This window comes from Dendroctonus ponderosae, unplaced genomic scaffold (genome assembly GCF_020466585.1).
Source record: "Dendroctonus ponderosae isolate FM_Combo_2020 unplaced genomic scaffold, Dpon_F_20191213v2 Dpon_F_20191213_3, whole genome shotgun sequence".
Taxonomy (NCBI): domain Eukaryota; kingdom Metazoa; phylum Arthropoda; class Insecta; order Coleoptera; family Curculionidae; genus Dendroctonus; species Dendroctonus ponderosae.
In genome coordinates, this window is record NW_026018508.1 from 8,430,864 (window position 1) to 8,455,297 (window position 24,434).

At 33.2% G+C, this 24,434-nt stretch overlaps 1 protein-coding gene across 1 annotated transcript in view; it reads left to right on the forward strand.

Annotated features, from left to right (window-relative positions):
* Nucleotides 1-712: 712 nt before the first annotated feature.
* The window catches only part of LOC109533302 (laminin subunit alpha-1), a gene marked incomplete at its 5' end in the record, with an annotated part of 102,450 nt that continues 78,728 nt past the window's right edge, over nucleotides 713-24,434 (forward strand). The window contains 14 exon segments of the mRNA XM_048664702.1: nucleotides 713-955; nucleotides 6,022-6,276; nucleotides 11,861-12,097; nucleotides 15,360-15,497; nucleotides 16,809-16,973; nucleotides 17,052-17,192; nucleotides 17,607-17,889; nucleotides 19,981-20,175; nucleotides 20,337-20,450; nucleotides 20,551-20,688; nucleotides 21,721-21,958; nucleotides 22,401-22,525; nucleotides 22,611-22,780; nucleotides 23,042-23,219. Coding sequence (XP_048520659.1) covers nucleotides 713-955; nucleotides 6,022-6,276; nucleotides 11,861-12,097; nucleotides 15,360-15,497; nucleotides 16,809-16,973; nucleotides 17,052-17,192; nucleotides 17,607-17,889; nucleotides 19,981-20,175; nucleotides 20,337-20,450; nucleotides 20,551-20,688; nucleotides 21,721-21,958; nucleotides 22,401-22,525; nucleotides 22,611-22,780; nucleotides 23,042-23,219 — 2,620 coding nt within the window.

Sequence of the window (24,434 nt, forward strand, 5' to 3'; positions counted from 1 at the left end):
CTATCGTTATCAAAAGAACCTAAATGAACCTAAAAAAGAGTATGTTAATAAATTGTGTATCAATAGTAGGATAATACAATATATGAAAATTCGCTCTGATAATTCGTCTGTGCAAATTGTCAGTTATATTATTATTATTATTATCAAATTATCAAGTCAAAGTCACATATATATAAATCATAAACAAATTTTTGTAGCGTATTCGACCCAGGCGCTGTCAACAGTTACAGTGTTCAGAAGTCTGGACAGTTGTAAAATGGATCTCTGATTTTTTCTGATGGACTGACTTGGTCTAGTGCTGATAATTTGAATAAATATAAATTTGCAATATCACATACTTAAGTTGATCGGGGCCATTCGGGAACTGACAGAAATACTGGAATAGCATCAAGATAAAAAATGTAAAAAATTATCAGCAATGAAGCAAGCAAACTAATTAATTTACGATGGAAAGACAAAAAGTCAGCTCAATCCCTTGTATAATATCCAAGCAAAGCATTTGACCACCTAAAACTTTGAACAGATGAAAACCTGAATTGAGAGATACTCAAAATCCTCCCTGTAGCTGGATTTACCTCATAATGAAACTAAATAATTGATAGTTATGGTGATGTTTTAGTTTAGCAGAAACTCAAAGTCCATTATAAAGGGCTTATGAGGGCCCTTCAACACTTATTTATTACAGTAACCATTAAGTTTATTTTTTTTGCAGGAATATCAAGTAGCTTACATCATATTGAAAGCAGCAAATTCACCACGTCCAGGCACCTGGGTGCTGGAAAAATCCAAAGATGGACAACATTTCAGTACTTGGCAGTACTTTGCCAGAACTGACAAGGAATGTATGGACCAGTTCCAAGTTCCGGCCACCAAAGGAAAACCTCATTATTTCACGGATAATGAGATTATTTGTACATCGTACTTTTCGAAGCTGACGCCATTGGAAAACGGGGAGGTAAGTCAGTTGTTAAGTGGACTTACAGGCATGCTATACCGTGTAGACAGACATTGGTGGAAAGTCTCGTTATAAAGTCACAAATTTGTTTGTTACGAAATAGAGGATTACACGGTCTCAAACAATATATCCAGTATGAATTAAAATAACTGTAAATTGAATTTCCGGGATTATGCGTACACCGAAAACATGGTTTTCAAATATTTGCATGACAATCTGACAATACCTACATAAATAATGGTAACGAGCATATTTTGTATTCATGGTAAATTATTAATGCTGTTTTTTCAGGCAGTTTATAATAAATGGTATGTTCATAAAGCCCATATTACAAGAATGTTTTGATTTAAGTATCCTGAACACAATATTACAGGTATTCGGATTTAAAGTATTATGTTTCAGAATTTTAATTGGAATGTGTACAAACTTAATAGGCCTGGTGAAATATAAAAAAGGGGCTCTACGGGGGGCACCCAGTTCCAGTCCGAGTTACGACCGTTTAATTGGAATTAATCATTATTTGGGTCAACAGTAAAGGTATCAGAAAACAAATTAATTTCATGTTTTGATAGATTTGTTTACAGCTATACTATAACGAACCTCATTGGGCAATCGATGATTTAGTTCATTATACGCATTCAATTATTCAGTGCCTCAAAAATTTGTTTTTAGATGCCTTTACACAGGGCGAGGTAGTTAGATTGTTCAAACCGGGATTTCTTAGACTAAAGTAGCTGATGGGATGTTTAATTTGGCAAACAATTGCAAATATATCTCGACTATAAATCAATTTTGGTTAATCAGGGTATAAAATATGTAAAGCAAAAAATAAACTTGCACCTTAGTTCGCAATAAAATGAACCATCAAAATTTGTGTGAAAATGAAATGGCACCTCGTAAGAATAAATTACGGAAAGAAATTTTTATGTTAATGCCACAAGGTATCCGCCCAAACGTGGGTATAGTATCGAAGATTCCAGAAATCAAGTTGTATTTTGAGAGGGATTCTTTTTCCTTTTTCAGAATTTTGGAACTAGAATGGAAAGAAAAGAAATGGATGAAATGAAACAAAAACGGACGTGCAAAGTGTTTTTGGAACTTATTCCCACGTGTTAGCGGATACATCATGGCGTTGTCATTAATTTTTCATTAATCTGTTTCAGTCCAATAACATAAAAAAAAATCAAGCTCATAAGTCATATCTAAGAAACGCTATTTCTATAATTTGTATACGAAAATGTTTAACAGAACATTTTCGGCTGCTCCCGAAGGATGCAGGTAGTTTCAAATTCATTATCTTGTGTTTCGATGCATATTTAATATTCTCCCCCAGAAAGTGGCTGGTATAATTTAATTGGTCTCAAACAATAGAAGATATTTTGACTATTAACAAATATATTGACATTTTCGCATGAGAAAAATGTCAGCTTTGTACCTTATTAGAACGAACTTTTTGAGATTACTTTGCAGATAAAAACAGATTTTGACCCGGTTGATGATTTATAGATTCACTGAAAAAAAATACGTTTCAAAAGTTACATCAAGCTACAATTAAAATGAGCTGCAGTGAACAAGATTAACAGAAAGTATTAAATAAGACATGAAATAATACTAAACACTGTAGGAAAATGCTACCACAAATTAACTCCTTTTCAAGCTGCCACGGAAAACGTCTTCAGCAATGAATTAGTTATTCTTTCACTTTTTAATTATTTGAAGCTTATTCTGCCTGAAGCCATAATTCTGACATAATGCCTGATGCCTGAAGTTCATAATTTATTAAAATAAGTAAAGTTTTCAAATTTATTGGGTAGATAAAACAAAATAGATTCACATTTTCAAAGGAGATTTTTGAACATTTATTTGAGCTGAAAATTTCATTAGGATCTGCCTTTATTTTCATTTAAGACATGATTCCTAGGACAATATACAAAATGCGACAATATGCGAAATGTTTAGACATTTGGTTAGCTTGCTAATTCGCCAGCCATTTTGCAGAATTACTACTATTTTGGGTAAGGTGCAAATTCGATATTTTAGGCAATTTGGGAAACGTATGGGCCAATTAATCTGAGTGTTAGAGATGTTTAGCTTTCACATTAAAATTGTGCTCTTCAGTTTACTGCGGAGAGGTGATTATGCCGAACTTCGCTGTGTCACTAATTCATAATTGCCAATGAAAAGACGACATATTTCAAGTAAAGTAATATTCATAATTCTGTGGAAATATCTGTAATCATGTGTTAGTAGCATTCGACAAAACAGAGGGGTATGCAGCAATTTGTTGATCTCTTCGTAAAAGTTGAAAAAATCTTTAAAAGTTGGCATTAATGGGCTACCAATTCCCAATTATATAATCGCAATAATCAATACTCAAAAAGAGTCAAAACGAGTCTACTTTGTGCAACGGAAAATCGAGATAATAATCGGTTTTGATACAAATGACAAAAAGTAATATTACATACTAAGATAAATGAGATTGGACATTGAAATTTAATACAAGTGAAGACAAGCGAAATGCTGCAAAAGAAGAAACTTCGGTTAATAATGATCCTCCTAAAAGGATCAGCATTGGATGCAATTTTTATCAAACTAGTAAATGTAAATTTCCGAGATTTTGCAGAGAAATAAAAAAAATAATGCCACAAAATTATGAATTTTAATCTCGATGATTCCTATGAAATCTACCACATTGTTCATAGATCTAATAAGAACATATCAAAAGTTAGTGGAGATGTTCATGAAAATGGATGCTGTCAAAATAATTACCAATTCATTATCTTATCTTTCACTGTGAGAAAATAGGATGCTGATAACGCAAGAAATCAAACCAAAATTTGTCAAAATCTTCAAGCGAATAAAATATCTGCATATTTCGCAAAGAGGCCAAAATATTGTAGTGTGGGAGAGAATGTAATCTTCCCTACTCCATCAAAAGACAGTCTCATAGAATGGAACTGAGGAAATCTCAGAAATATCTTAGGGGTTGTACTATACATAGTAATATACAAGAAAATAATTTGTCACCGTGTGGTAGCTGAAGTTTCTGATGGTAAAATATATCACTTCCGCCTAATGCTAATCAGTAGCAACTTGATACGCTCAAATGCAAAACTAAAACTACTTCAATTTGACATTCGTCGGATTTTTTTTTATTGTGGTGAAAAGTATAGTCAGGAAATTTCATGTATCAAAATTGCCTGACAACAACACGATCCAAATGCGATTTTTAATATTAAAAATGCGTCAAACTTGACTGAAAACACGGAAAACATTGCACTAAACAGAATTTGGTCTGGAATGATATTCGACGTGACTAATTTACGGGAGCGAATCAAATGGCAAAACCTGTATTGAACCGAATGAAAAATTTTACTGTATAAATTGAGGTGAGGAAGCTTCTGCATAATTGTATTAGTTGTTTTCTGAAAGTTTTTTTCACCTTATTTGACGAACGTGGAAGAAATAGTGTAGTAAATGCAGTCTGAACCATAAGAAATGGGTAACAATGAAACAGTGAATAGCTTAACAAGAAATTTTGTTATTTTCTAAAAAAATCACTATTGTGGCGTAATAATTTTCGAGCGCTATTCGTCAAAATTTTTGCCAAATCTTAGCTTACACATCATCAGGCAGCATAAGTAATCACATTCAAAGGATAATGTTTTCAGTTTTCCCTATCACTCAAAAGACATCAATAATATTATTTTAACAATATGAAAGAATGCACTTAGGTGAATTATTATATGTTTCATATTTAGATGTTCTTAGGCAAATTATTGTATTAGGAGTAGAAGCTTTACTTTTTGTGCTGAAGCTGTAAGCATAAACAGTAGCTCAAGTCCATATACAACGCTCATTTTTTTCTTCAAATCATAAAAACAATGCATTTAAATGGGGTTTATTACAAATTCGAACTTCGAAACTAGATATGGCAATGTTTTACTATATTATTATAAAAACCGTCCATAATTATAAACCGATCCAAGAACCCTTACAGGCCTGGTTTCATTCTGAAATTAAAAATTGGAATTCCTATCGCCCCATATTGCTTTCAATTGGAAAATAGAACAAATTCTTCTGTATGCGTAATTCTTAGAATTATTATGTTGTCGTAAACATGTGTCTGTGCTCCTTTCGCAATTCTTATCCTTGGTTATTAAAGTGGATGAAATGTACCCCAATTAAGAAATGTTCTCATGTAAATGTTGGTTTTCAGTGATTTGAAACTATTATTTTTTGGAATATATGAATTGAGATTGATAGAGAGATACAGAGAAGGTACTGAAGCAAGCATTCTTCTTTCTCTTAAGTCTATGGATTTTACTTAAACTGCAAAAATTACATATGCACTTAAGGCTGAACGTGAAAAGTATTTCAATGCCATGAGGAGTTTAATTTTATATTGTTAGGTGAAAATCAGAACGATTTTGTCTCAAACGAAATTGTTGCTCAGATGACAAATGTTGATTTTGTTCAGTTAAATCTAAGCATGCGTTTTGTTTGTGAAAAAGAAATAATTGCCATGGATCAATTTTTGCTCTTTAACATAACACTTTACTACATTAGTGTGCGAAACTAAACAAAACTGCTTTTGTGAGCCAAATAAATACAATTATAATTTTTGGTTAAATAGAATGAACTAGTGCTTTTTCAAAGCCTTTATGTGAGGTTAGCTAGAGGGTGATTTGGGCATGTAATATTTTAAGCATACTACATACAATTAAAATAACTTTAAAAAAATTTACATCATTGTAATTGTTATGCAGACCTAAAAAATTTAAAGTTTTCCAAAAAATTTCAACTCAAACATGTAAATAACACTTGACGTATTAAAAATATTTAGGAAACTTTTTCCAGCGTTTTCACAGAATACTTTTAAATATGACTTAAATCATAAATAACATAATACAACTGTTCGCTATATTTATGAAGCATTTCTATCTGAAATAAATAGATATCATTTAGAGATTCTTTAAAACAAATACGCACTCATCACACGCTGATATACCGGTTAAATAATTCAATTGAATTTCTAATGGAAGATTATTTTAAATTTATTACAGGTTCACATATCACTGGTCCAGGGGCGTCCAGGAGCGAATGAATCCAGTCCCGAACTGTTAGAATTCACCAAAGCTAGATATGTACGATTCCGACTAATGGGTTTGCGAGGAAATTTGGAACCAATACCTAAATCGTTGAGCCAAGACCGGCTGAAAGACAAAAAGTTATTCTACTCGATCAAGGATATATCCATAGGAGGACAATGCGTTTGTAATGGCCACGCTGAGAATTGCAGGCACAATGTCGCTAGTGGGGTAAGTTCAAATGTTTACTGATAAAACATTTTAAATAAAAAAAGAACTGAGAAAAATATATTTGACGCCGAATTGAAATGTGTAGTAAAAAGTTAAAATTATTATTTTCAAAACTTCTGTAATTTGTCAATAAGTTTAAATCGATTGATAAACCCGCTCATTTACCAGACGTCTATTAGAGGCTTTAAGTGTTAGTTTGGGTTAGAATTCGAGTTCTAACTTATAAACGATATTGGATATTATGTATAACCAAAAAAGAGACACAATCTGCTTTACAAACCCATCTTAAAGCTCTTATAAGAAACGAGAAACCGATTGGTGCAAAGTAGTTAAAGCCCTAATATGTGTCATTATTTTCAACTGCAAATATTGGTTTTGCACTCTATATGTTTTTACGCAAAAACTGCTGTTTTATTAATTTCGATGAATTGAATTGTGTCTAAGATTTTTGTTTAATAAGCTTTAAACACATAAAAATGACATATTCCTTCACAACAAAATTGTCATTTATACCAAAAAAATATTCATTTAAAGCATAAAAAGCTACTATAATAGAGCGTTCAAACAGCAAATTTTCGTGAGGAATTTTTGCGATGTTTTGCTTTTATATTCGAAAAATGACTGAATTGTTTTTTCACATTTTTTCTCTCTTGTCTAGTAGGTTCTAGTAACGCCTTACATGGAAAGACGGTAAATTTTAATCATCCGATAGATGCAAATTATTTATTTTTTAGTATTCAACTGTTACTAAAAAACGCAAGCATACGACGGGAATTCTGAAAACTAAAAATTGCACTTCGCGAAAACGCACATTTCTCCTAAAATAGCTTAAGTAGATTTTTATTTGATATGTAAAGCTAGCTACAACAATAGCTGGAAAGTTTCAGGCTTCTAGATTAAAATATTCGAAACGTTTTGAGATTTCTCAACTTTTGTTGAGTTGACTTTTTCAAACCAAAATGCTTAGACTGCCAGGCTCTTCTTAACGAATTAAAAGTATTCTTAAAACATTCGAGCAGTACTCCAAGTTTCATTGTCATAACACCAATAGATTCCGACATATCAAGGGCTCCTCTAAACACGATTCCAGCATTCAAATTATATGTAAACACGATTTATTTGAAGAATTCAAATCATTTCCCCAGCCGCCTGAGGATCGTCGAGAGGCAAAAGATTGACAAGATTCCCACACGATAACTATCAGAGAAGTCCAAATAAGCACTCAAAGCGCATTTCTCTGAAAAACGTGACCAATGCATTGGCGCACCATGCTCTTATAAGGGCCGTCTGAAAACCGACCAAGACCAAACCGAGACACTTGATCACTTTTATCTTCAGTTTTTCTTTAAAACGTCTTGCTGTTCTAAGGAAACAATACCTTCATCTTTTTTACTTATAAACTGTTTAATCTACGTATATGTACAGGGGTACAATTGAGACGGATGAGACGGAATCTGAGGCCTATTGAAGAGCAAATTGGGGTTCCACTGCTATCGAAATTAAACAACTTACATCCAGTACATCACAGTAGTTCAATGTCTCAGGCGGCTCGAATCAGTCAAAGATTTTGCAATTGACGTTTTTGTCGTATTTGGTTCGAAAACAAAATGTACATATTTCCAATGGGACAATTGCTTTAAAAAATTGCTGCTCCCACAACATTCTCAAAATTAGCAGTTTTCTATCAGAAATGTAGAAGTGGTTTGCGAAGACGCTATTATGGCTATTAATATGCATGTTTCGGAAAGGTCCAGAACTTTGACATGGGACTTCGGAAAAAATGTCGCTGGTCTAATTTATAGTGAAAAATTTCTAAATTCCAAACTCAAACGTGTAAGTGTCAAATCTATTCAAATATTGAACAACGCTTTAGATAGACCGACAGCCAAGAAATCATAGCTGAATCGCGACAGCAACAAACGTTTTCTATTAAGATACCTTGGTAGAATAGAAAATGTGAAATGTTAATGAGGAATTGGAGTAGCCAACTATACATTGGTAAAACAATCATCAATATTATTTTGTAACTAATAGTTAAAGAATTGTTGTCACATTTGAAAATTTTTAAATATTTTGCCAACTTAACTTGGGAGGATGAAATGAGCAATCCTGCACCCATTGTGCCGGACATATAATGAAAAATTGGACAGTAGCCAGCAAATCGTAATATTTAATGTCTAAGAAACAAAAATTTAGAAGTCTAAATAATCAAGTCCAGCATAATTCGGAGCATCAGGGGCGCTCATATGAAGCAAATTATATAAAAATAATAAGATAGAGTAAGAATAGAAGAAGCTCTGCTAGTCAGAATATGATGGAGTATTCACGGTGAAGTTTGCAGTTTCGCTCAACAAAATTTGTGTTGCATCGAGGACCCTTCGTTTGTTAGGGGTGCCGTTGTCGTGTGTATGTTTCTGAGAGTGAGAGTCAGTTTACAAAAGAGAATTGAGCTGTTTTCAAAAGAAATTTTATTGGTAGACTCTCATATTGACAAACTATGCAGAACATAAATACTCCAATTGAAATGGTAGGTAATTTTCATTCCTTAATTACGTATTATCTGTGTAATCTGCTGATCGATACATTATCACGGCATAATTTGAAGCCAAAAGAGTAGTTCGTCTGCTTTCGAAAGATTAATACAAACATTTCCATCTGATCATTAAAGTCACTCTATTACAGTAAAAATGGAACAAACCATTTAGAGTAGAAGGCAAAGCTAACTCAAAAACATTTTTTTGTTGACAAATAAAAGTGCTTCATTTATGCTAGAGATAATGAGATCCTCCCCTGAGAGCTGCAGATAATGTTCATATAGCTTACAATAATTTTAATATTTTTTCTTCCGGTCATTGAAACTCAATTAATTTGGTTCTTGTAGATGGAAGGAATTCAAAAACATATTTCATTTTTATTTTATTATTTTATTAAAAACATATTTCATTTACCTAAAATAAAATATTCTAAATCTTTCCCGGTCTAAAGCACTGAGGTAATCGTTAAACACTATATAAAATGTAATGGTCTTATAAAAGAATGGAAAACGGTTCCGATAGCTGTTTGAGTAAAAATAGTTCAGTAAGTCGCAAATTGGTCGCTCGCGTGACACACCGTCGTGAGCTAACTGAAGTCCATTTAAAATATCTTCAAAATTGAATTCCAGCACTGTTTCAAGTCGCTATTTTAGCAGCTCTTTTATTTTTACTGCATCACTAAGTGAGCTCAAAATATTCGGGAGCGATTTCCTATTCGCGGATAATGATCGGTTTTAATGAAATTCTTCCCCTTCCAATTAAAATTCATATTTCCTGAAAGCCTAACTAATACTCACTTGAATGGCGAATTATCCGTCAATTAGAAGAAAAAGTAGAAACTTGGGAAGTTGGAAAGATATTTTCTAATGGCTTTCCATTGAGGATAATTAGTTTTTCCTATTATGTTTGAGCGCAGAAAATATTTTTCGACGAGATTAAATGTTAGTGCCCGTCATTTTCCGTCGGATTAAGGTTTATTAAAAAAAGTGGTAAAGATTTATTTTGCTGGATTTAACAAACCAATTTAGAAAGAAGCGTAAAGTAAATCGAGATTTGACAGAATTCGTACGACAAATTCAATACCTATTTTAAACAATAATCTACTAATTAAATTGCATATTACAAAAAGTGTGACCGGCTTTATTTATATTACCTATCTACTATTTATGGTCTTTTTACTTTGCAATAATTATTACACAAGATTTCTTAAATATTTTGATCAATACAACTGTAAACGGAAAAGGGTTGTACTAACTTCTACTTCAGTTCATCATTAATAAGCTAATTAGAGATAGAAGCAAGGGATTTTGGTGACCTTTCCGTTGATCGAATTTGGAAAACTCTGCGGGAAAGTTGTTGATTATACAGGGTAATTCAGGTTTTACTTTCTCTGTCCTTACATGACATAAATTTTTTAACAAAATCGCATCGCTTCGAAGATACAGGGCGGGGAAATAATATTTTTCCGCTGTCTTCTCGTCAATGTTGACGATTCACTCATTCGATTAGCAAAAAAAATCGAACCCCAACACTAATTTTCACAAAGATTGGTGAATTTCTAAGGCTTGGTGTAACGCTAAATTAAATTCCGGTAAATGGGTCAAATTTCCTTAAATATCTCGAGACAAGGTAAAATGCCACAAAATTGAGTCAATGAATGGAACGGTGCAGGTGCTTTATTGAAATACAATTTTATTCTGAATTTTTGAATAAAAAGACGAAGGATGTGTATTGTCAGAAGTGGGTGTTACAAATTTGACCGCAATCGTATAAATTATTCAAAAGTTCTGAAGAACAAAATATAAAAAAATTCAGCACCCCCGTGTCTTCGAAACAATGCGATTTAACGAAAAACTTTATATCAGGTAATGACATTAAGTTAACAAGAATAAACCTGAATCATTCTCTAGACAAACATAAAAGGCACACAACAACATAAGGGCAACGGCGAGATAAAACCTCCCAGAGACGTGTTTACGATGTTATTTAAGTTCGAAAATAGTTTATTAACTGATTACTTATTATATAAATGCGTGATAAAAGAACAAATTATGACAATGTCTTAATTTTTGTTGAGTTGGAAAATGAAACCTATAATAGTCTTTGCCAGCTGCGGACCCCGACGGTTCTTCTGAGGAGGTCCCGGCGGTATTTTCTGGTGTATGATAGTGGTGTTTTCTTCCCCATGATTCCCACGATTAGCTAGGGAAGGGTTAGGTCCATCCACACAGAGCCCCATACATTGCAGTAGCTGTTCGCTTTACCCCTATGAAGTTCCTCCAATTTATGCAGTAATTTCTACTACGGACATCTAGGCCATATATGAATAATTAGATATTTGGCTAAAGGTTGTGTTAGTGAGTTTATCTACTAACTATAGGTTGTAAAGGAATATCTATTTTATGAATGTTTAAAACCCCGTAAACTGTTGTGTTTTAGTTTTGTGTGGTGTTAGCTTTATTTTTGCTTTAACAGCTTGAGCCAAAGTTTGTGGTAGGTGATAGCTCTCGATTAATTTTTGATTGATTGATTTTTGATTTCCTGTATCTTATGAAATAAGAGCACTCTTTATCAATCTGCTGTAAAAAACGTGAGAAAATTCTGGCTATTTAAAATACAAAAACTTTGATGCAAAATTCCAAAAAAAAGTTTTTAAAGCATGAATCCCCTCCTACCGTATGGAGTTAATCTAGGAACATTGTGGCACGGTAATCTATCGGAATGCGCAATTTGCCTAAGATAGAGATCGGCCTAGATCCACTGGAGAAATTGGAAGTATCTTCATAACAAGGTTTAAACAAGTTATCGGCAAATCACCACTAGCATTAACAAAAATTTTAGTTAATATCAAATGTGAAAATAGTTTTCCTGCTCTATTCAAATCAACTCATTCAAGTTTATCTAAGTGTTTACTTGATTAGTGTGAGAAATGAGGATAGATATTTTTAGAACAAGACTATTCATTGCGGATTTAATTTCATTTCGCAAGCATTTGCAAGTTTAACTTCTATACCATTGCCGTTTTAACATGAAAAGATCTGGATTTTCAGCATCCAGAATGCGAATGCTTACACCATACGTGTGGAGCAAACTGCGAAATGTGCTGCCCACTTTACAACCAACGTCAGTGGTTTCCTGGATCTTCGAGGGACGCCCAAAAATGCTTGCCCTGCAACTGCCACGGGCATGCAAAGAGCTGCCGATATGATGAAGAGGTCGACCGAAATGGGCTCAGTTTAAGTGCTGATGGCTCTTATCAAGGAGGGGGTGTTTGTCAAAATTGCACGGTAAGCTCTAATAAAAACACTGTACTTAAAAAATATTGCCCAAACCAATTAAAACCATATTTCTCCAGTTCAAAAATGAAATACGATGTGTGTGCATGCCAAATCTTGTATTCTTTGTTACTAGATTTATTTTGATAGTTTTGTAAGACTAATTCTGGTAAAAATAATACGCGGTTTCTTCTGCTTTAAAATCAATAGTGTGATATTTTTGGGAATATTAAATTAAACCGATATATTGTCGCTTAAAGTCGTTAGTCGCTCAATGATGTTGAACGTAAAAAGGAAGGTACTAGTTCGTTAGTATAAGCAAATACCAATGATTATTGCTTCCTGATAATACAGGCAATAAGGCAATATCATGGTTTATAGAGATGTTCCCACGTAGATATAGACTAGAGGAGCAATTTATTTATACACGAAAATTTACTTACAGGAAAATTAAAGCGTAAATATTTAATAAAGGTAATCTGATGGGGACCATGTTCGCATTTCGACCCCATTCAAATATAGAAATAACAAGAATAGCAATAATGGTATATAAAAAGTATCGTATATACACAAAGACAACAACACGAATTTAGAAATCTATTTGCAACCCATTACTTGGCTCCGGTTAGATTATATTTGCAAACACCGCGAACCCTACCAAGCGAACGTTGTAGCTAATGAAGTAAATGGAAATGCAAACGATAATAAGAAGTCATCTTACATATTAAATAAATATAGCTCCATTTAATTAAGCAACGCCACTACTTTGTGAGCCCTAACAGCCACCCAAAATAATATACAGGAATATTAGGCGCAAAGTAGAGAACATGCGAAAAATATTGATGAAAACTTGCTCATCAACACCTTTAGGAAACTTAGGTTCCGAACATGACAGTAAAACATGATTAAAACACTAAATTAATGAACAGATCACGACATGTTCGGCATTAGTTGTTGTAATTTGCCCCAGGTCAGAAGATCGCTAGTTATCGATAGCCTTTCTAAGAACAAATATATTTATATTAGTTGTTGATTTTATATTAAAACGAAATATCATTGGACAGGGGTAGTTATTGGCATTATTTTAAAAAATCTGCACTGTTGAAAAATCTGGATCGCTGGTCGAGCTTTAGATAGATAGAGATAGGTCGAGTTTTAAATGATGTTTTAATGTTTTGTTTTTACGTAAGCTAAGTTAGCGCTGTGCGATTAACTCTCACACTTCTGCATCTGTTAGTAACTGAAACTTTTTGTATTTGTGTCAACTTTCTAAGGTCTGTCTTCAAATCGAGGTAATTCAACTCAATTCCTTCCGCTAAATCATTATAGTAAATTGAATCAATATCATTGAAATCTATGATTTTCACAAGTTAACTAATTCGACTAAGTTGCAATTGTGCCGATGGTTCTGAAGCTGAAGAAGAATCTCCTTCATTTAATTTTAGAATTCATTGGCACAGTTTGTTGCTTATCAAACGAAATTTCTTATCGACTCTCTCTCTTGTTCGTTGTTCAATATCCAAATATTCCCGAGGGATTTCAACATCTGATTTTTCTTCAGTTAAATTAGTTTCAAAGTTAAATTATAAGACAATGAAAAGGTGTAACTTTAGCGTCGGATTTAGTCTCCGTATAACGAAAAAAAAACACATTTATTTCCTTGTTTTAGTAGTGGCTTCGATTCCATTTCATGATAACCCTTGTACGTAACTTACGTATTAATATATTCTACTTGTTATGCATGCGTTAACAAATTCATAACATTAACTGAAAAATTAGCATGCGAAATAATATAACCTATTGAATAGGGGTATTACCTCCGGCTCGCGATTTTCAGCGTTAAATGCTAAAGTGCAATACCCACCATGCATATTGAATATCGAGCTATTATTATCAACGGCAAAATCACCTAATTAATTCCGACAATGTCGAATAGAAGCGGACAACTTTCCAACATCCTGAATAATGAATTTTGGTGGTGAGAACACTCCGTCGACGCCGGTCAACATTAGCTCCTATCCCGGAATGTAGCAGAGGTTTTAACCTAATGAGCCGTTTCCACAATTTCCGGGAGTCATAAAAGTGCTATGGAGCCGATTTGAGTAAGGTTTCAGGACTTCATTTCTGCGAACTAGATTCAAACGCATTAATTTCTTGAATATTTAATTCCAAATGTATGCAGAAATGTTTCATTTTGATACTTGCTCGATGTATATTCAATGTTACTAATGTAAGTACTAGAAGAAGTCAATTGGTATTCGTATGAAGGAACAGAAGACCTACATTCTACAAGTTATATTAACTATCAAACATTTATGTGAGAAACAAGTGACTAAAAAAAGTGTTGAATTTTTATAACAATATGTGCGTGCTAGAAGAGGCAGTATAATGGTAATGCCGAAATATATTAAAGATTTTACAGAATACATTTTCATTTATTTCATACTTCTATTATATGTATACAATATAACCTTCCCTGCATCCAATGAATTGTGTCAGATATTGCTTAACTTGAATGTTGAAAATGTATATTTTTAAATGAAGCTTACTACTCTCAATCTCAGAAATACTGTTTGATTTTTACTATCTTTTTGAAGAGGGGCCTTTATCACCCAGTGAAGAATCATATTTAATTTCGTAGCATTCAAATGGATTTTAATTCATCAGATACATTTGTTTCTACAAAGTATTTCCATTATCTGTAACAAATAAGCAAATATGTTAATGATGCAAATGGAATTTCACGATGATATAAACCTCAATTTCGGCAGAAGTATATTATGAGTACGTACATTTCAAAAGTACATTTGGAATTTTTTTTTATAAAAGGTTTACCTTTATTTCAATACATGTTATACTTTATTATTTTTGGAGTGAATAACTAATATCAATTCAGGATGCAAATTAATCAGAGATTACAAAATTTTTAGTACGCTCTTCTAACCATTCATTAATTCATTATGTATGTTATTTTCGTTACCTTGATCTTACAAATAACAATGAGTTTGTGCACGCATACAAAAAGGCTACTTTATATGTAATATCACAATTGAAAGAAGTCACATATTTGTTTTGTTCACAGTTTTCACTTCAATTGATTGATTGATTGATCAATAAACTTAGTACTTGTCTTTCGAAGGTTAAAAATAAAGTGAGTTATAGGACTATATTCAAATTTGAATCTCTATGGAAGTTTAATTGAGATGTAACACGCAAAAATCTAATTTGATTTCCAAAAGTCACGAATCAGAGTAAATATCATGTATTGTTTCAGGACTTTACAACCGGAATCAACTGTGAGAAGTGCCTGACTGGATTTTTTCGGCCGATTAATGTTTCTGCCCACGACTCTAAGCCATGTTTGAAATGCGATTGCAGTGTAGTTGGATCATCACCAGATATCTGTGTACAGGTGAAAATAAAAATTCTTATTTCTAAAACCGCAGGTTAATAGCCTCCTCTTTATTGTAAGAGTTTTAAAATGAGCATTCGGTTTTATTGATGTAATCCCCTGTTAGTAAGGGTTTTTGAACTACCTCTTTTAAAAATACACAATGCTGAACTATTTAAGTCGAAATTTCAATAATCAGTGGCCTGCTGCAGTAAGAGTTTCATCTACAATCCACGTTTGCACCCTCGGACTAATAGACCGGTTTCATTTAATCTTGTTTCCAATATAGTCTTAAAACAGTTCCTGAGGAGAAAATGCTACTTAAATTGCCCCAAGCTTTGTGACAGAAAATATCACTTTGGAAAATTCAAAGCTAATAGATAGTTTAATAATCAAGCTTTTGAGGTGCTACCAAAAAAGAGCAGAAATTGTTAATATCAGCAATTAAAGTGGAAGTTCATGTTCATGTTCATAAGAGCAATTTAATAGACGTTGGAAAAAAATATGTTTTTGATAAACTTGTATTTAAAGAAATGATAGAGCATTAAAAATAGAACTTGAATATTCGAGTATTGCCAAACGGATATATAAAGTGAGCGCGACGCTCCCCTGTTAGTTCGTGATCGAGCTATTGAATCAAGGTTCATAGTAGAGCGATTATTGTTCGCTTTAACACGGGTTGTGTTTATTAAATTGCGTTTACAAACAGAGCGAGTTATTGAAATCTTTGGAACTCCAAAATCGTAGCAAGTGGTGTCAGAAGTGCGCCTCCAGATAAACTTTTAAGGATATAGTTGCTGTATGTAAATGTTTAACTACTTAACATTGCAAATTTTACGACAGTGACTAGAAGGTAAAGCAATAGAGGGACAGCTTGCTTCATTACCCTTATGCAATAACAGAAAGAGGAACAGAAAGAAACGCGCAAAACCCAAAGAAGTATTAAGAACCAGCGGGAAAGCGTTTAGAAGAACAAGAAAGAAGGAACCAAAAACAGAAACAAGAACAAGGAAGTAGGTATTTAGAACAGAAAGAAGGCAATGCGAACTGGTAGAAAGTCAAACTATAAGTGAAGGACCGCTAGAGTCCGAAACATCTCCGAAAATGTAACAATGTACTTACTTGATGCTAATTATAATGTATTTTAAGCTTTGAAAATATTAATATGGTACTCATGTTCCGAAAATAATTTTAAAATTTTTAAATGTGCGCATTATTATTTGCTACCTATGAGCTAAATTAGCCCGCTATCTCAAGAGTCGGACTTACTTTACGTACTGTATTTTCTACTTCCTTGATAAACGATTCTTCAATATTAAATTTGTGTTTCAGTATGGCGAATCAGCGGGAGTATGTAAATGCAAATTAGGCTATATTGGTTTGAAATGCGATATGTGTGCCCCAGGGTTTCGAGGCTATCCAAACTGCGAATCTTGCCCGTGTGACCCTAAGGGAGTTACTGCCACTGGAGACTGTGAAGGCGAATGTCTTTGTAAGGTACATAATTTAGAACTCGTTTAATTTTTTTTCCAGTATTACGTTTAATTATTCTTAGCAATGTTTATTTGTCTTTAGCAAAACGTTGAAGGCAAATACTGCGATAGGTGCAAATCTGGGTATTTTGGACTATCAGAGAAGAACGCTGATGGCTGCCTGGCGTGCTTCTGTTCCGGTGTCACGACTCTGTGTGAGTTAGGTTTCATCAAATTGAACACCGTAAGTATTAAATCCCAATTTCTCCCTAATCATGAGTTTAATAAGCTTTGACTCTTTTGCATCATAACTGCAAGTCCATATAAATTATAATATATGGGATATTTATTTTTACAAAATACGATCTACTGATATATAATTGACTATGTAATAATGTACGTGATGATTCGATAACAAGTGCCAAGACAACTAACTGAATATTTAACTGAAAAACACTTCAACCGCGATTTGTTACTCTCCGAACTGCAGGGTGTTGAAAGCTTTTTTGGCATTATTCGAAAGGTTAGGATCCGAATAATGTTCTTATAAATTATTTATTAAGACTTAATAAGAACAAGTTTTATCATCAAACTGCACACTTTAAGCACACTAACTTTAAGGATGATTTTAGTATTAAACAAATTTTTCTTCTCTCAGATTCAAACTCTACAAAATTGGTTAATCACCGATCTGAGAGTTTCAGCATATATAACTCCAGTTACCAGCTCTACGAGTGTGTTCTCGGTCGGTAATTATGAGTTACCTGGAATTGAGAATCTCTATTGGCTGGCACCGAGAGACTATTTGGGTAACAAGTTGGAAATTTATGGCTCAACTTTCGTTTTCAATGTTCAATGGGTGGTTATGCGTGGTGATACGAGCGGTGAACCGACAATTGGACCTGACATGATTATGGTTGGCTCAAATGGATTACAGTTAGGTATTTACTTTTAGTATTATCATTTTACTCAAATAAAAACATTGTTGTTTTTATGAGAAAACCAATTTCCAATCGCACATGAATCAATAATGTTTTCTCAACAAAAATTTGAAAAACTAACGTTTTACTTGTTGAATATATGACGAATGAATGATATAAGAGGGTCTAGGCAAACTTTTTTAAGCAAATTAGTTGACCATTCGCAAAATGAAGGCAATTCATTCCTTGAGGGAATGGGAGAAAATACGGGATTTTAAAAGTGGTCCCATTTACACCGCCCACCAAATAATTGACCTGCTAAGCAGATTGGCAGTTCTTCATGGCATGTAATTTGAAAAAATGCATTGAAATAAGTTTCAAACAATATTTCGATTGATTGAATCGACCAAAAAGTGTGGAAGCAGCAATTTAACCGATACGTTGTTGATCAAAATGTACATCGGAATCAAATTTCTGCAATAAAAGCTGCGAAAAGTAACCCGTTTACCATATTTTGAACAATACATTATTCCAGTCAGGACTAGAATTTTTATACGGGTTAATTAAATATAATGTACTGCCACAATAACTGCAGAGCTCGATGCTGATACTGATTCAGCCTTCATAACATATTTTTTAATTAATTAAATAAAATATAAATCATGTAAAAATAGCAAATTTGTTCTTTACTTTTTTTAAGGAACATGTAAATATGGGATTTTTTTTATAATTTTTTAATTATTACGTTCATAAAGCAACTACTCACAAGCTCAATTTTAACATTAAAAAAATCGGTAAAATAAGAAGTGAGTGCAGATATTTTTGTTAAATATGTAAAATAATTAGTAACTATTTATCTAAAATTACTATTTATCGATTTACCCCATTTACTATTTATCTAAAATATTTTAAAGAACGTGTGGCACTTCTCGTTAATCGTAACATTAAAGCAGTAAACATTAGATCGCGTGTGAAATGCACCACAATTTTCTTTTAGTTTGACACTCCTCTGAAATGTTCCAAATACAAGATTGTGTGCAAGATTTCCACTTTCCCGCACTTTGCTCCGCTTTGGTTGCTCAAATGACCAAATACTTTACTGTAAGATGTTTTATTCTTGAACAAAGCTATTTATCTTATTTGCGTAAATATTAGAAGGAATCGGGTTTTTCTGAAAGTGTTGTATTTGTAAAAGTATTAAACGTTTTACATTTTTATCACTATAGAATCAGTATATCAATTTACGTACTTTTTTAAATTGTTTTCAATTCTTAATATTCAGTTGCATTATTGTAGGCATATTATTTCATTTATTAGCTCTCAAAAACGACAGTAGTACCTATTCGGGAAGTGAACAGAAATATTTGAAAGCGATAAAAGAGATTTTTAATATGGTATACACAACTTTTACACAACATTTCAGTTACATGCAAGTTAACAAAATGCGAAACTTCTTTTGATATTGATAATATATGATTTAGAAAGATCTTCTTAGAAACGAGAAACGAGGGAAATTTTGCGAACAAAGATGTTAGAGGCAAATTTTACTTCGTTTTCAGAATGGCATCATCAGAAATCAATAATGCTTGGAATGTTTGAAATGATTATAATGCAGAGGCATAGAAAAATAGACAGCTCATTTTCATAAAGACCCAACCAAACGTGAACAGTTTTAACGATATTTTACATGCAAAGAGCACGATAGGCTTCAATATGACCCGTTACTTTTAAGTTTCTATTATCATAATTTTCTGAATACGGATACCAGTTCATGTTTGTGGTTCTCCGTAATCAGAGAGTGGACAATGTTGGACTCATGCGTAATTAATTGGCTGCTTTTTAAAAAAAAATAGTAAAATCAAATATACGGGTTGTATTTTCAGTAAAATAATTCGACTTTTCTACTTCGGTCTGCCAGATGTTTTACAATAAAATTTACAAGCTCGTAAAGTAATGCGGAAAACAGTAAGAGGAAAATGCAGATAATTTTAGGGATGAAAAACTAACGGACTGGATTAAAGTAGTAATTTCTAAACTAGAAGGGTATAAATTAAAAATATCGTTGCTCGTAGCTCTACGGAATATTCATTGTAAACTTGTTTTTCCTCGCAGGTTATGGAGATCACATATATGGTTCCCAAAAGATGTCTTTTAGCATTCCGCTAAGCGAGCATGGATGGTACATAATACCCAACGAGATCCAAGATATAACGACGAGAATGACAAAATCCGATTATGTTAAAGGACCGGCGACAAGAGAACAGTTTTTACATGTGCTGGCCGATATAAAGCACATTTTATTAAGAGGTGATCTATGTATTTAATTTCACCTTTAAATAATAAAAAAATGATAGAGCTAAAGTCAACATAGTAAATGTGTTTGAAGATTTATATATTTTCGTATTATTATAAGTAAAGTTATATTGCTATTTATTTAAAAATATTTAATGTCCAATGCTTTTCAATAGGAACTTTCCACACTGACCAAATTGAGGCATTGCTGGAAAGTGCAACGATGAGTTACGGCAACGAAGAACTCACTTACGAAAGTGGAACCGTTGAAAAATGTTCCTGTCCATCAGGTGAGAATTATGCGGTCGTATAAATTGAAAAAGTATGTTCTGTAACGCATTATAATTCATAACATATTGAAGCGAATTATGACACTGCTTTTCATTTCAGGTTACACCGGCCTTTCTTGTGAAAGTTGCTCTTTTGGATACGTTAGAATATTTGCGAACACTTCAGAAAACGAAGAAGAAAGCTATTGTGGAAAATGCGATTGTAATGGTCATTCAGCTACTTGCAACGCTGATACAGGTAAGATAAATTAAGGCACATTCACCAATATCAAGATATTCGACAGCGCATTTGAAGAATTTTTGCCCCAAATAATGCATTTTTTGCTTAAATTGGTACAATCAATATGTAGAAAAATCATGAAAATGCGTAAATCTTAAGTTAACTGGAGTAACAGTATTGAAAATATTTGCTTTACCTAAACAAGAAATGTTCTTTGCGAAATAAATCCCACTGCAGGGTAGAAAAGTTTTATTTATTCACTTCTTTATTTTTGAGCTTTAAAGGAACCTAAAACACAATCGGTTAAATTTAAAAATCTTGGGGTACGTAACTTTGATCCAATTTTCGCTTAGCTGGCCAGATAAATTGAGGTCGAAGTAAACTTGGGATGACAGATGATATTGAAATGTTGAATAGCGTGAAATATTTTCGAAATTCTTCTTTTTTATAAAACTAAACTTACATGTACCTAAAGCATATATGATCGCTGAGGTTGTTTAACATTAATAGGTGCAATTAGTTTGTAGTTTCGCGTTTCAGACAATCGGTTTTCCTATTTTCATTTATATTGTTAAAATTAATTCATAATTTGTAAACACACTATGTTTAAAATTAATTAAATATGTATTTAAAATTGAAATTTTCAGCAAACAGACAATTTGCCTTAGATTTTATGGTGTTCACATCAAATTTATCCCTGAATATTTTTTATCTTTGATATTATTTATAAATTATACTCTCTTATGCCTTTTCAGGTTTTGTTCAGGATTGGTTTATTTGAATCAATGCACAAATAGCTATTTTCTACTAAATAAATCTGGATATACCAAAGTAGTGTTTAAAAAAAGCAAAAATATTCAGCTTCAGTTCATTAGTTAATTAACGTTTTGAATTAAAGCTTCCTAAATTTTGTTTGGAATGTTTAGGTAACTTTCAAACTTTATATTTTGAGAAAATGGTCTGACTTTTAATACGCAAATATTTATGTTTTAAAATTATTTACGGCAATCGGAATGCTATCGAATGTATTATTGTATTCATATTTTTCAGGTGAATGCTTTTGCGAGCATAACACTATAGGAGAGAAATGCGAACGATGTGCGGTGGGTTTCTACGGTAATCCTTTAAGGAGCACAATCGGCGACTGCAAGAAATGTGCCTGTCCTATGGAAAATATCGAAAACAATTTCAGCCCCAGTTGCCAGTTGGATTACTTTAATTTGGCTAACGAAGGTGGATATGTATGCACCCAGTGTCCGAAAGGATACACAGGGGATCATTGTGAAATGTAAGTAATAAACAGATTGGTGTATACTTACATGCAGGAAGAGTAGTATCTAAGTAGTATCTATTTTTAACGGGATGAGTTTTAATGGAGTAACTTAGTGGGTTTCAAAGAGTTATTAAATGAGGTATATTTCTACAGTAAAACAGCAAAAAGTTCTCGTTGCATTGCAATGATAACACTTTTAGTTTGACCGCGAAAACGTAAATAGGACACGTTAATCGGACAAAATCTAACTAGGGGTGCACTACTCAACCCAATCGCCAATTTACTCACGCTTCTAGAAATAATTTATTTAATTCCAACTAATTGAGAGAACTGTTTCAGTACCTATGAATCAGGTAACAAATTCGCTTTGCAAGAGTCGGTTTAGCACAGCTATAAAATTTCAATAAAAGTCACAGAAAAATATTGAAAGATTTGCTAAAAAAATATATCTTTCCAGATGTGACGATGGTTATTTTGGGGATCCACTGGAAATTGGTAACAGTTGCAGACCCTGTGACTGTAGCGGTGGTCCATGTGATAGAAGAACCGGTCAATGTTTAGCATGCAAAGGAAATACCGAAGGTATGTACGCGTGTACTCAAGAAATTGACCGGAAAACATAAATTACAATTGGCAACAGTATCTAACTAAAATTTTCGGATCTAAGGTTGGAAATGTGAAAGATGTAAGTCAGATCATTACGGCGACCCGGCAGCTTCCAACTGTAAAGCATGCGAATGTGATCCCCTTGGATCTGAGTCGAAACAATGCGATAACGTTTCTGGCCAATGTACATGTAAAGGCAGGTTTATTGGCAGAACTTGTGATCAATGTGAGGTAAGTTGTTGTATTTTTATGCATTCTATAAATATTAGTGCGATACACCACTCACAAAACTGGATTAAAATCTTTGTATGATGTTATGATCAGATCTAATATCGGCACACAGATAATCGTCCATCCGTGTTACGCTATTCTGATATCTCTGTGTTTAATCGGGAAGAAACCCATCTGTTTTCTCACCATATAATTTGGACTAGCCGAACTTTGAACTACCYTGTCTAWAACTTTCTTTTACATGCACAATTCGGTTTTCAGCTTGGTTTTGGCAAYGTTACCGCTTTATGCCCACCGTGCTCCTGCAACTCAATCGGTTCGAGATCTGGTATATGTGATCACCACACCGGAATTTGCGACTGCTTGCCAGGCGTAGATGGATTTCATTGTGATGCTTGCCAGAACCTGCACTGGGGTTTTTCAACCAGTGGCTGTCAAGGTATGTGAATATGTAGTCATTATTTTTTTTATCTATATTGTTGTTATTGAGCCATTTATTCCCCGATATTAACCCCAGTTAACTTAAGTATAAATGAACTCCATACAGCGAGTCAAATTGTTAAATAATCAGTGGCTGCTTGTTTTTAAGATATATTTTAACAAAACATATATATTTTTTAATCACTGTGTTGTCTGGCGCTGTTATAGGAGTACAGAAAAAATAGTAAAAGAAATTAATTGTTATTAAAAACTGAGAAATTTACAAAAAACTATGTTAGAAATACGGCAACAATGTTTTACAGAGAAATTGTACAGAGTGACAATAAGATAGGCAAGGATAAACGGTAAATTCAACAAGATTTGTTGACTGTGGAACGTACTTTCGAAATGTCAACCTTTATCTTAACCTCGAATATTGGTGTTTATAAATCAACCATACAACACCAAGCATTTGAATGGTTAACTCCTAACAAGCTAGTGCCTCTGTAATCTCCTTATTATCCACTCTTATTAAGCAGCTTTTTGTATTCAGTTAATTAACTCCTGCTCCATTTGTATCTCCTTGTGGTGTGTATCGTACAAACGTGGTAGGAATGTAGCCTTTCCTCGGTATTTATTTGGTGCTTGGGAAATTGTTGGTTATTTAGTTATTGTGCTCTGAGTGCCCCTGGAAGGCCCTGATTCGATTATGTCCTCTGTGCCTGGAACCCGAACATCGATGGTCGTCCGCTGTCTTCCTGGAACCACTTTCCTCGCCCTTTGTTGGCGTGAGTTCTTTCAGCTTCTGCTATGTTACTGTAGCATTTTCCCTGAACTAATCGCATATCCACAAATTTGTGAAAGGAAATTCAAAGTAAGTCATAGTTTGACAAATTATTGCTTTTATTGGCAAGGGTAACTATCTGTTAATGGCAAAAAACATCATTGCCGCTGTGCCTTTTGGTAAACAAATTGTAGAAGAGAACTTTTTTGATATCAAAAATTTTCGCAATTTGAAGCAAAGATCGTAATTTTTCTTTTTGAATGCTTGAGTATTCCAATATGTTACCAATTAAACATGGAACAATTTCAAAATAATGCTTAATAACAAAGTTGAAATTCGATCTTCAACTGTTAATATCTTCTAGAAATTTTCAAAAAAAAAAATGTTCAATATTTTTCTCGTACTCCCTAAGCGAGCCTCTATCACCCCTTAAAAGGAATGACGTCAATT